This window comes from Lepisma saccharinum, chromosome 9 (assembly GCF_977018435.1).
Source record: "Lepisma saccharinum chromosome 9, izLepSacc3.1, whole genome shotgun sequence".
NCBI classification, from domain to species: domain Eukaryota; kingdom Metazoa; phylum Arthropoda; class Insecta; order Zygentoma; family Lepismatidae; genus Lepisma; species Lepisma saccharinum.
In genome coordinates, this window is record NC_139237.1 from 24,606,990 (window position 1) to 24,620,032 (window position 13,043).

Consider the following 13,043-nt stretch of genomic DNA (forward strand, 5'->3'; position numbering starts at 1 on the left):
TTAAAAGCAGACTTATTGTTTAATAATGTACTGTAGGCTCAGCAAGTACATCACTAAAAATTTATTGTTACACTTCAGAAGAAGGTATACATTTATATTAGCAAATTTTTATTTTAAGCGCCAGGTATTGAGAATATTTATTTTTTATGAATATGTAGACGTCGACGTCAAGATTTTATTGCGCCCCAATAACAAGAATCTTCCTTCGGATATTGGATAGCTACCAAAATCCTGGAAATCCATTCTGCCATCCCAGAATGATTACACTGGTCTACAAAAAAAATATTTGTGAATGTTACAAGAACAAAACAAGCTGTTTCTAGCTGTTTCTAGCGGTTGCTGAGCTCCTGAATGCAGATCTCATTTCAGAATCTCTCCATCGGGCTCAGATTTCCTGTAAAGATGTTTTTTTATTATTTTCCTACCTCAGCCTATGTTCTATATGTATTGATCGAAAGGACTCACTTTCACAAAAGTGCTACAAACGTAATAAATCTGTGTCAGTATACAAAGGAATGAAGTAAATGAGTAACATGAAAGTGTATAAACATACCTAAAAATGTTACCTTCCCGATTTCCTACGAAACTTTTCCTCAAGAACATCTCTTCGGAAGGCCCAGCAGTAGTCGGACAGCATTGCGGCACTCCATTTGCCTTGATACCACTTTTCCATTAGAGCAATGTCTTGGTGAAACCGTTCACCGTGTTCGTCACTAACGGTACCAAGATTAGTTGGGAAGAAGTCCAGGTGATCATTTATGAAATGTAATTTTAGAGACATGTTGCATCCTATACGTTGGTATGATCTAATTAGTCCATGTACAATATCGTGATACTTTATGGTTGCCTAAAAAGTTTTTACATAAACTTGTAAAAGACAACCGTGCCATTTTTTCAACATCTCTTAATTGTTGAATGAAATTCTCGTCATTCATCAATTCCCTTATTTGAGGCCATACAAATATTCCTTCTTTAATTTTGGCATCGCTGATTCTTGGGAATTTCTGTTGCAAGTATATGAATCCACGTGAATTTCTGTCCATGGCTTTCACAAAGTTTTTAATTTGTCCCAATTTTATGTGCAGAGGAGGGAGATACAAATTTTTGGGGTCAACAAGAGGAGTGTTCGCCACATTCTTCTGTCCAGGCACTAATTCACTACGACGTGGCCATTTTTTCCACAATAGTGATTTTTTCTGTCTCTGCTGTCCCACTCGCATAAGAAGCAGCAATGCTTTGTGTACCCAAGCTGCATGCCATGCAATTACCTTCATATCTCCGCATATATTCCATTTGTATTTCTCATATTAGATATTTGTCAGAAGCTGTTTCAAGTTCTCATACGTCTCCTTCATGTTAACAGCATGAGCAATTGGTACTGATGGGAATTTTATCCATTAAGGAGAATTACAGCTTTCATACTAACTTTGCTGGAATCGATGAAAAGACGCCAATCGTGTGAACTGTATTCATGGCCAAGACAATCCATAACGGATGAGATGTCAATACAAAAAACCATGTCTCCTTCGTGGGAGAAATATTCTGAGAAAATTATATGGCGGTCACGAAAAAACACACTTCCGTATCGCAAAGTGAGGAGATTCCAACATTTCAGTCGCGATTCTAAAAGTTCAGACTGTTGCTTAGACAAATTTAAATCCCGCGGAAGATCATTGATGAACCGGACACTTTAAATTTTGGGTCGAGAGTTTCATCACCTCTTGCACTTTCTTCCCCGTGTTGGTCCGGACCATCATCTTCACTCACATTCTCAGGAGGCTTTGGTACCGGCAATTCTTCATTGTGACATACAGGTCTCATGGCTGATAGTAAATTTGGGTACTGCACAGTGTTCCTTGTTTTCGACGTGATTCCAGCTATTTTGGTCAGGCAGAAATAACATGTTGTTGTTTGATCTGATGGTTCCCTCCAAACCATGGGAACAGCAAACGACATGTGACATGACCATTTTAACCAGCTTGTCAGAAGTGTAACACAGGTCAAACAGTATATGTGGGGGGGGGGCATGTTTTGTCCTGGTCCCCAACTTTACACCCAAAATAAAGTTCGTAGCACTTCTTTATAAGAAGGGTAATTCGTCGCTTTTGTGACTTAAATGTCAACTCTCCACATATATAACAAAACGAATTGGAGCTATTTACTCAGGTACGAGGCATGTTCTTATGCACTAACACTACACACTACTTCTGAAACTTAGAATCACAACCTAATCAAAGGCAGTCACTTCCCACTCTGTCAGAACTCACAATGCTGAGTCGCACGTGACAACAAACAACACTGCGATTCTACGTGTTCGGCACGACTCATCGACAGTGTTGCCATGCCTCTCTCTTATTCAGGATTTGGTTTGTTGCAATTGCAGGAAGATCCCTGGCCTTAGGAACATGCTGGTCATTCTATGGTCATACAATGACGGTTATTCAACAATATATGTAGAGTAAATATAGGTTAAGCCACAGCCCAATAGGCAGAATTTTCATGAATTGCATTAGGTACAGGTTAGTGTGTAACAAGAAAACTGAGCCCGATAGGAAAAAACTGATTTCATTTTCGAATTCAGCACCATCGAATTGCCTTACAACACCATTCACATTCCTTGTAACAAATTTCATGTTGACCAGTGTTGTGGTTAAACTACAACGGTTTTAGTTTCAAACTTTGCCACAATAAAATGCTAAGCATATTTTAGAATAAGTTGAGAGAATTATAGATTCTTCAAGTTTTAGTGATGTTAGTATTTAAATGCATTTAAATATCGCATAAATAATAATTTTTAAATAATTTCAGGTAGTCAGGAGTAAATGAGTTTTAATTTTCCCATTACCTTGTACCTCAGTGCGGTTTGATTGAATCTAAAGTATTTAAAAATAAAGACAACACCTGAGATAAAATAAGATAAGTTTGCAATAATTTTAATATAAGATAATTCAAACAGTGCCTACAAATTTAAAAAATAATTATATTACATCAGGTAAATAAATTAAGAAGATAAATTGAGCCTAGATTTAGAAATAAATAAGTTGAGCTAAAATACCTAATAATTTAAACTTGGCAGGCTAAAAATACGTTTTAGTTTTGAAGAACTGTTTGTTTTGTTGCTTAAGCAAAATGAAAATCATTGGGATTTTAGTTATGTTAAACGGATTTCTTCCATACGTAAAAGCTTCAAATTTTATCCATCTGCTGCAAAAATCCTTTGAAAATACTCATATTATTATTACAAGTTTATTACTAGCAACGTTTATTATTAGTATCTTTTCAATTTTTGTAATTTGTCACTGTAAATGTCAACGCAAAAAATCTGTTACTTATGACCATGAGCGTACCAACGAATTTGCTTTAAGTGAGCTTAAAATTGATCCACTTCCTGTGGAACAGCTTTATGATGATGTTACATCACTTGTAACTTGTTGAAGTGTTGAAGTGGTACTATTAAATGTAATTCACCCGCCAATATCTCCACCCCTTCATCAGTTCCGTATTATTCAGCAAAGTGGAAAAGAAGAAGTTCAAGATCCGTCCCGACATATTTTAGCTATCAAAGACGAAGTTTTAGATTTGCCTAAAAATATTGTATTTGTCAAAAGTAAAGTTCAGAAGTTTGCCGTAAGCAATGGTCCAAGTTTTGATCAAAACATCCGCAAAGTTGAAAGTGAATTGATTAGTTTTCACTGTGTACAGCCACTTGCAAAATTAAAGATTTGAAAGTCAGCCAACTATAAAAGTCGAAAATGCTCCAAGTTTTACTCAATTTACTGATTTTTTTTTATGGCTACACGTTTGCCTAAAAATGTTATAATATACATTACGTATTATTATTTTTAAGTTAGAATCCATTATTGAAGTCCGATTGTATTTTTGTAAAGCTTATTGGTCCTTTGCTTTTGCTTGCACCTTTCCAAGTCGTCGTTGTTATGCGATCACGGAAGTGTTCTAGTTTTGCAGCCGTGTACTGACAGTTCGACAATTTTCCTTTACCCCGCCTCCTTCCGACCTCATTTCAAAGTACTTGACATTCTTTTGACTCTAGCATCTCTTACTAAACTTTGTTCGTAGTAATTTAAAGTTTTATCGACATTAACGCGTCACGCAGCGCCATAGCGAATTCTAGCGCTCCATTTCCTTCTTACTTCCCTCCTCCTGTCGAATTCTTAGCTTCCAAGCGGGAGAATTTTTTCTTGCCCTTTGCTCGATGCGACGATTTTTCATTTCCGCTATTCCGACGGTACACGAAGTCGCCCTAAACTTGCAGCCAGCCAGCAAGCTTTCTCGCTGTCGCTGTAGAGAACTCAGCTCAGTTGATTCAAGCGACCACGAAAATGCAACTTTGCAAGAGTTTTGAATACCTGTTGTCAACGGATTTCTTTCTCCGCGCTGTAGCCTTTCGATTACTTTTCAGCACAGCAAAGAATTAACATGGAGAAGACAACGAAAACTTTAGACTAAGCATATTTTTCAGACCCAGTGGCGTTCGCTCATAAAATTTTCAGGGGGCCAGTTTAGTTAAGGATATAGCCATCAGGATATGTCTTTCACGATGGGATTTCATATTAACAATGTTAGGGATCTTTCATTTTTACATAGAACAAATTTTGCCATAACCGTCGCATTTATGCACTTAAGATTAATCACGACAAAAAATTTAACAAAGGAAAAATAAGATAAGATTTTCTTTTTAAGTTGATTTTGTAAAATTTTCCCGTTTACAATAAATATATTTATTTTAAATATTTTTTTTGGGAAACCGACTTGCATTCGGATTTAATCAGGATAAGGCCAAATAGAAATAAAGGAAATTTTTTTGTGTCTTGTTCTGTCTGGGATTATTACAACTGTACAGGCTATACATTTTCTTTGGCCCTACAGTTTTGTGCCTTGTTCTATCTAAGAGCTTCTTACAAGTGTACAAGATATACAAATTCTCTGTGGACCTACAGTTTTGTGCCTTGTTCTGTCTAAGGGATTCTTACAACTGTACAGGCTATACATTCTCTGTGGCCCTACAGTCTTGTGCCTTGTTCTGTCTAAGGGATTCTTACAACTGTAAAAGCTATACAAATTCTCTGTGGCCCTACAGTTTTGTGCCTTGTTCTATCTAAGAGCTTCTCACAATTGTACAGGATATACAATCTCTTTGGCCCTACAGTTTTGTGCCTTGTTCTATCTAAGAGCTTCTTTCAACTGTACAGGATATACATTCTCTGTGGCCCTACAGTTTTGTGCCTTGTTCTGTCTAAGGGATTCTTACAACTGTACAAGCTATACAAATTCTCTGTGGCCATACAGTTTTGTGCCTTGTTCTATCTAAGAGCTTCTCACAACTGTACAGGCCATACAAATTCTCTGTGGCCCTACAGTTTTGTGCCTTGTTCTGTCTAAGAGCTTCTCATAATTGTACAGGATATACATTCTCTGTGGCCCTACAGTTTTGTGCCTTGTTCTGTCTAAGAACTTCTCACAATTGTACAGGATATACATTCTCTGTCGCCCTACAGTTTTGTGCCTTAATTGATTCTGGGCTGCTTATACTTATGGGTGTGATCCAGCATAGGATACAGAACAACATACTTAAATTTTCAAAAGAATCAATAATTTTGTTTCTCTGATATCTCTGAAACTATTGATGCTAGAGACATGGGGCTTGGTGATTTCTCATATGCATGCCAAAATGCAACTTTTTGATCTCTACAATTTTTCAAAAAAATCTTGTTGTTCTCTAGATCCTGAATAACTTGCCTATTTTTCAAGATAGAGTCATGGGAGTTGTGTATTTCAACTCTATATGCTGTTTAGAAGTTTTGTGAAAAAATCGATAATTTTGTGATTTTTGTGATTTCTCAAAAACTACAGGTGTTGGAGACCTGGAATTTTTTCAGTTGGATTCTGTGCATGATTCTCTATGTTTTAAGTCTCTATAATTTTTTTGATAGATGCAATATTTAAGCTGCAAATGTCCAATTTATGTGTGTTCTATAAATAGAATTTTATGAAAAGTGCAGTATTAACAGTATTTTGAGAACTATGCATTCTGGGCCACTCCAGCAAGGAGATATCAACTTGTGGTGCCTTACTGAACAACATACTCAAATTTTGAAAAAAAATCAATAATTTGTTTCTTTGATATCTCTGAAACTGTTGATGCTAGAGACATGGGGCTTGGTGATTTTTCATGTGCATGCTAAAATGCAACTTTGTGATCTCTATAATTTTTTCAAAAATTTTTGTTGTTCTCTAGATCCTGAATAACTTGCCTATTTTTCAAGATAGAGTCATGGGAGTTGTGTATTTCAACTCTGTATTATGTTTAGAAGTTTTTTGAAAAAAATCGATATTTTTTTGATTTTGTGATTTCTCAAAAACTACAAGTGCTGGAGACCTGGAATCTTTTCAGATGGATTCTGTGCATGATTCTCTATGTTTTAGGTCTCTATAATTTTTTTGATAGATGCAATATTTAGGCTGCAAATCCAGTTTTAAAGAATTGCATGTTGAATTTTTACATATGTTATGTCTGGAAATGCAAGTGATACGGCTTACAGCCTGTCCATTCATTGCTTGTACAAGTTTAAACATGACTACTGTACTTATATGTTTTCAAGAAACATAGGATTTTGTATCTCCGAAACGTTTCAACGTTGTTTTCGTAGTTTTCAAAAAGTTGCATTTTGGCATGCATATGAGAAATCACCAAGCCCCATGTCTCTAGCATCAATAGTTTCAGAGATATCAGAGAAACAAAATTATTGATTCTTTTGAAAATTTAAGTATGTTGTTCTGTATCCTATGCTGGATCACACCCATAAGTATAAGCGGCCCAGAATCAATTAAGGCACAAAACTGTAGGGCCACAGAGAAGGTATATCTTGTACAATTATGAGAAGCTCTTGCACAGAACAAGGCACAAAACTGTAGGGCCACAGAGAATGTATATCCTGTACAATTGTGAGAAGCTCTTAGATAGAACAAGGCACAAAAGTGTAGGGCCACAGAGAATTTGTATAGCTTGTACAGTTGTAAGAATCCCTTAGACAGAACAAGGCACAAAACTGTAGGGCCACAGAGAATGTATATCCCGTACAGTTGTAAGAATCCCTTAGACAGAACAAGGCACAAAACTGTAGGTCCACAGAGAATTTGTATAGCTTGTACACTTGTAAGAAGCTCTTAGATAGAACAAACACAAAACTGTAGGGCCACAGAAAATGTATAGCCTGTACAGTTGTAATAATCCCAGACAGAACAAGGAACAAAACTGTAGGTCCACAGAGAATATATATCCTGTACAGTTGTAAGAAGCTCTTAGATAGAACAAGGCACAAAACTGTAGGGCCAAAGAAAATGTATAGCCTGTACAGTTGTAATAATCCCAGACAGAACAAGGCACAAAACTGTAGGGCCACAGAGAATTTGTATAGCCTGTATGATTTGTGAGAATCCCAGACAGAACAAGGAACAAAACTGTAGGGCCACTGAGAATTTGTATAGCCTGTACAGTTGTGAGAATCCCAGACAGAACAAGGCACAAAACTGTGGGGCCACAGAGAATTTGTATAGCCTGTACAGTTGTGAGAAGCTCTTAGATAGAACAAGGCACAAAACTGTATGGCCACAGAGAATTTGTATAGCTTGTACAGTTGTAACAATCCCTTAGACAGAACAAGGCACAAAACTGTAGGGCCACAGAGAATGTATATCCTGTACAGTTGTAAGAAGCTTTTAGATAGAACAAGGCACAAAACTGTAGGGCCACAGAGAATGTATATCCTGTACAATTGTGAAAAGCTCTTAGATAGAACAAGGCACAAAAGTGTAGGGCCACAGAGAATTTGTATAGCTTGTACAGTTGTAAGAATCCCTTAGACAGAACAAGGCACAAAACTGTAGGGCCACAGAGAATGTATATCCCGTACAGTTGTAAGAATCCCTTAGACAGAACAAGGCACAAAACTGTAGGTCCACAGAGAATTTGTATAGCTTGTACACTTGTAAGAAGCTCTTAGATAGAACAAACACAAAACTGTAGGGCCACAGAAAATGTATAGCCTGTACAGTTGTAATAATCCCAGACAGAACAAGGAACAAAACTGTAGGTCCACAGAGAATATATATCCTGTACAGTTGTAAGAAGCTCTTAGATAGAACAAGGCACAAAACTGTAGGGCCAAAGAAAATGTATAGCCTGTACAGTTGTAATAATCCCAGACAGAACAAGGCACAAAACTGTAGGGCCACAGAGAATTTGTATAGCCTGTACGATTTGTGAGAATCCCAGACAGAACAAGGAACAAAACTGTAGGGCCACTGAGAATTTGTATAGCCTGTACAGTTGTGAGAATCCCAGACAGAACAAGGCACAAAACTGTGGGGCCACAGAGAATTTGTATAGCCTTTACAGTTGTGAGAAGCTCTTAAACAGAATAATGCACAAGACTGTAGGGCCACAGAGAATGTATAGCCTGTGCAGTTGTGAGAAGCCCTATGAAAATGTGCCTGTATATGTACAGACACTTGTGCTTGTACCTGTACAAGCAAAGCTTCTGGCACATATAATCTTGAGCCTGTACAATTGTTGTGTATTCACAGGATATGGGTCAGAAGCAGATGTGGATGAGTACAATTGCAAGAATCCCTATGAATATGTACCTGTGTATGTGCAGTTGCACTTATGCTTGTACAGGTACGGGGTTTAAGATTTGAACCCTCCTGGCTGTTATACATGTTTTGTTTGATTATCTCAGAAATTATAAGTGATAGAAACCTGGAATCTTTTCAGATGTTATGAGTATACAATTCTCTGTGTTTTATGCCTCTATAATTTTTTCAAAAAAACATAATTCTATTCATATATTTGAATAATGATGTGACAGGCACGGGGGTTTGAGATTTGAACCCTCCTGGCTGTTATACATGTTTTGTTTGATTATCTCAGAATAGGTGATAGAAACCTGGAATCTTTTCAGATGTTATGAGTATACAATTCTCTATGTTTTATGCCTCTATAATTTTTTCAAAAAAACATAATTCTATTTAATGCATGTGGGTTTGAGATTTGAATTCTAGGCTATTATACACATTTTTGAAAAATAATTTTTGTTTGATTATTTCAGAAACTATAGGGAATCTTTTAGATGTTAGGCACATACAATTCTATATATTCTTATAATTTTTTTAATATTATATTTTACACTTGTATAAGCATATGACTGCTTAAAACTGTAAGGCATATGCCTGCTTAAAACTGTACAGGCATTTAAGCACTGAACAATATTTGAATATAAGACAACATGCATAAATATCAGAGAGAATACAATCCTATTTAGAGAACATCAATACTTTTCAATTAATAAATTGATCCTATGCCTTTTAGCTTAAGTGCATATTGATTAAAGACATGCAGGGTTTTGACTCAGAAAATATATTAAGCAGCTGCTTGTTCTATAATAAATATTTTACTGTATCCTATATATTCTTACCCTGCATACAACTGTTCAGAGTGTCTTAATATTCTTGTATATGATTGTTCTGATTTTTTTAATTTTAGAAACATAAAAACAAGCACTAATCAACATATGGGTTCTGTATCTGAGCAATTGTCCATTGCTTCAGAATTTTCTTCTCCTGATTCTTAACAAGACACTTGTTGTCAGCAAGCAGTTTGAAGAATGTATTCATGTAACTGTTCAAAGCTGCAACCTGGCTTGAATCTATGTTGCACTCATCCATGTAATCTCTTAGGGATTTTAACAGCAGATCTTCTACAAACTTGTTTCCAACAATTTCATCTGTATTCTTTAGGTGCTGTACTATGTCATATTTTCCCAAAAACCTGCTGCAGTGCTCCTTTGTTATTTTTGCAGGTGTTCCAGACAGTGTCCTGTTCTTGTACCACTGGGTTTTGTATTTGAATATGCTATTCTTGAATTTGCCGTTTGAAATTTCAGGAGAATCTGTGTTGTGACAAAACACAAATCCCTCTATCTGATCCAGGTGGGGAAACAATATTGATTTCTCAGATTCTATGTTTGCCCAGAAATCATCAGTTAAATGCACTATTCTGCCCTCAATTGTATTCTCGAACCCAGCCTCTCTCAACATATCAAGAATTCTCATGTAGGGCCTAAAAAACATTCCTGTTGTTACATTGTAGATATCATAGACATAAACCTGTGATCCATCAGGTATGTAAGATATGTTGCTCTGGATCTTGGGCCCTATCACTTCTCCATGTACAACAATTGTATCATCCAAATCTGTATCAATAATTTTGAACAGTTTCTGCATTACAGGGTGAATGCTCTGTGCATAGCCCTCCAGGCCACAGAAATTGCTTTGCACATTGTATGTGTTCCTGCTGCACAGCACAGTGGGTGATCCCTCCTGATACACAAGTCATATGTGAGATCCATCCAGCTTGTCTGTGATAACCCACTCATCTTTGGGATTTATAGGGTGCATGTATTTCTCATAATTTGTCATGTCTGGGTAATAGACATGATTTAATTTTGTTGTTGCACTTGCAGCACAGCTTGGGCAATAAGGGAACAACACTGTATAATTCATCATCCTCTGTGATTAAAATTGTAAAGTATATTGTGTGCTCCATGATGCTCACATAATTAGTGGATAAACATCTTATGGCCTGTTTCTGGTGCACTGGATCCAGCTCCTGGTCTAAAAAATTACAAAATTTGGCCTTGCAATCTAAGTTATACAGGGCAATCACACAAATATTTCCAATCAATTTTGTTTGGCAATGTTGATGACTGTGCAGAACAAGTATATATATGTTTATAAGTGAAATATTCCATGCTATATTTTCTATGGCATTTTGGGCATATATTTGTGAGAATTCTGCATTTGTCTGGATAACAATTTTTTTGGTACCTAGCCCAATTGGGGCTGGATATATTCTTATTGCATTGATTACAATATTTTTAATTTGGCATTTTTGTTGTTGGTTTATTATATAAAATTTCTTGGGGTTCAAATCAAAATTCTATGCTTAATAAAAAATATCAGTTGGGTTCAGCAGTGTGCTTTGTATATTTAGTGTGTGTATATGTGTGTGTATGTGTGTTAATATTTTTGGCTTTGGTATTTATATAAAATTTCTTGGGGTTCAAATCAAAACTCTATACTTAATAAACCTATGACAGGTTGTATAAAGATGATAGCCTACATGCACAAAAATAGAATAAGTACAGAAGCATTGCCCTAGCACAAATGCATGTCTACACAGGCATGTCCTAGAAAAACAATAACCTAATACCATGTATCATGTATAACAAACTGGGGCAGATATAAACCTGACTCTAAATATGAGTGGATTACAACAAACAAGCAAAATGTGTCAAATAACAGACCTGTATGAGGAGCAATGCAACAACACATCTGTACTCCTCAGCCACTCTCACAATACTAACTGATATGTAATGCAAGAGCTTTTGCATCATAATTTGTTGCATAATATTGGGTAATAATTTGTTGCACAACATAATGCGAAAGCTCTTGCTTCAAAATTTGTTGCATAATATTGGGTAATAATTTGTTGCACAACATGATGCAAAAGCTCTTGCATCATAATTTGTTGCATAATATTGGGTAATAATTTGTTGCACAACATGATGTAATAGAAATAAACCAGAAGTAAACATGTGTGTGTGTGTGTGTGTGTGTGTGTGTGTGTGTGTGTGTGTGTGTGTTTGTAGGTTAGGGGTGTGTGTGTGTGTAGGTGAGGGGTGTGTGTGTGTGTGTGTGTGGGTGTGGGTGGGTGTGGGTGGGTTTTTGGCTTAATTTTAAGTATATCCAAAAAAATATCAAAAGGGGCATAATTTTGACAAGCTTATGGACAAAAATCTGGCAGATGTAGCTTTTGTAAGTGTAGCCAAATCAATCTGAGGGGGTCATACTTTCACGGGAAATTCCCGAAGGCATTTTTACAAAAATCTTGGATTAAACAGGGTGCCACACTTGAGCAAAAAGCTCATATGGGCATGTTGAGCTAGTTTTAAGTGTAGCCAAATCTGCCTCAGGGGGGCTCATACTTTATCGAGTTTATATTATATACTTTCCTACTACTTTGTACGTCTCTGAGATGAGAGAGCGTTTAAATTTTATAATTATGGAAATAGCTACAGGAAAATTATCTTATCATATTTTAACACCTAATTGGCTCCGTACATTTATTCAGCATCACCCCGACTTTATAGATTCGCTTTACAAGACAGACATGGGATTATTTTACTCTTTGACCAAAGTATATTTGATCAATTATGAACCCATTAGTAGATTATTTCATTTGCTTCTTGAAACACCTTTAGTACAGATGAATGACATTGCTCCCGTTTTTAGAGCAGTAAAATAAGGTAATTTTCGTAATAATTCTAGGTCCCGCATTAGGATTCCAGAGTTAACTTACAGTATGCGTTTTAATGGGAAGTCCAAGATTAGTACATATTGTTGAGAGCGCACGCGAGCTTAAAATCCTTTTTTACCTCTGCGCGCATAGTGAAGTTAACATCGATAAAGATGTACAGTGTCTGGAAGACTTACTCTTACGTAATAGATCAGTTTCTTGTAATTTTGAGGTGAAGTCTATTACTGACATCAATTTTCTTCAGTTTATTAGAAGTGTGTTGACTGTGCCAGTGACAATTATTTAGTAATTGCTAAATTAAGAGAAAGACTCTCAATGATAAATCATAAGCAACAAAATCTAAAAGTTATAAAATTTGATACAGGAAATTTACTGATGAAAGAATTAAGAAAGATTACCAAATTAAACTGTCCAATAGATTTGATGTTTTGCAGGATTTAAGTGATGATGAAAATGTAAATGAGACAAACGTAAATAAGAATTGGGAGCACATACGTAATGCAATAGAGTCAGCAGTTAAAGAAAGTATAGGATACCATAAACCAAGAAACAGTAAGCCGTGGTTTCATAACGAATGTTATAACTTAATACGAATTAGAAATCAGGATAGACTTAGGTGGTTAAATAACTCGGATGATACAAATCT

The 13,043-nt window shown here is 36.1% G+C and overlaps 1 protein-coding gene across 1 annotated transcript in view; it reads left to right on the top strand.

The window, feature by feature from the left end:
- LOC145992353 (uncharacterized protein F54H12.2-like) overlaps positions 1–8,711 on the top strand; it is a 92,372-nt gene extending 83,661 nt beyond the window's left edge. The window contains exon 2 of the mRNA XM_083128733.1: positions 8,605–8,711. Coding sequence (XP_082984859.1) covers positions 8,605–8,711 — 107 coding nt within the window. The remainder of the gene's footprint in view (positions 1–8,604) is intronic.
- The last annotated feature ends 4,332 nt before the right edge of the window (positions 8,712–13,043 follow it).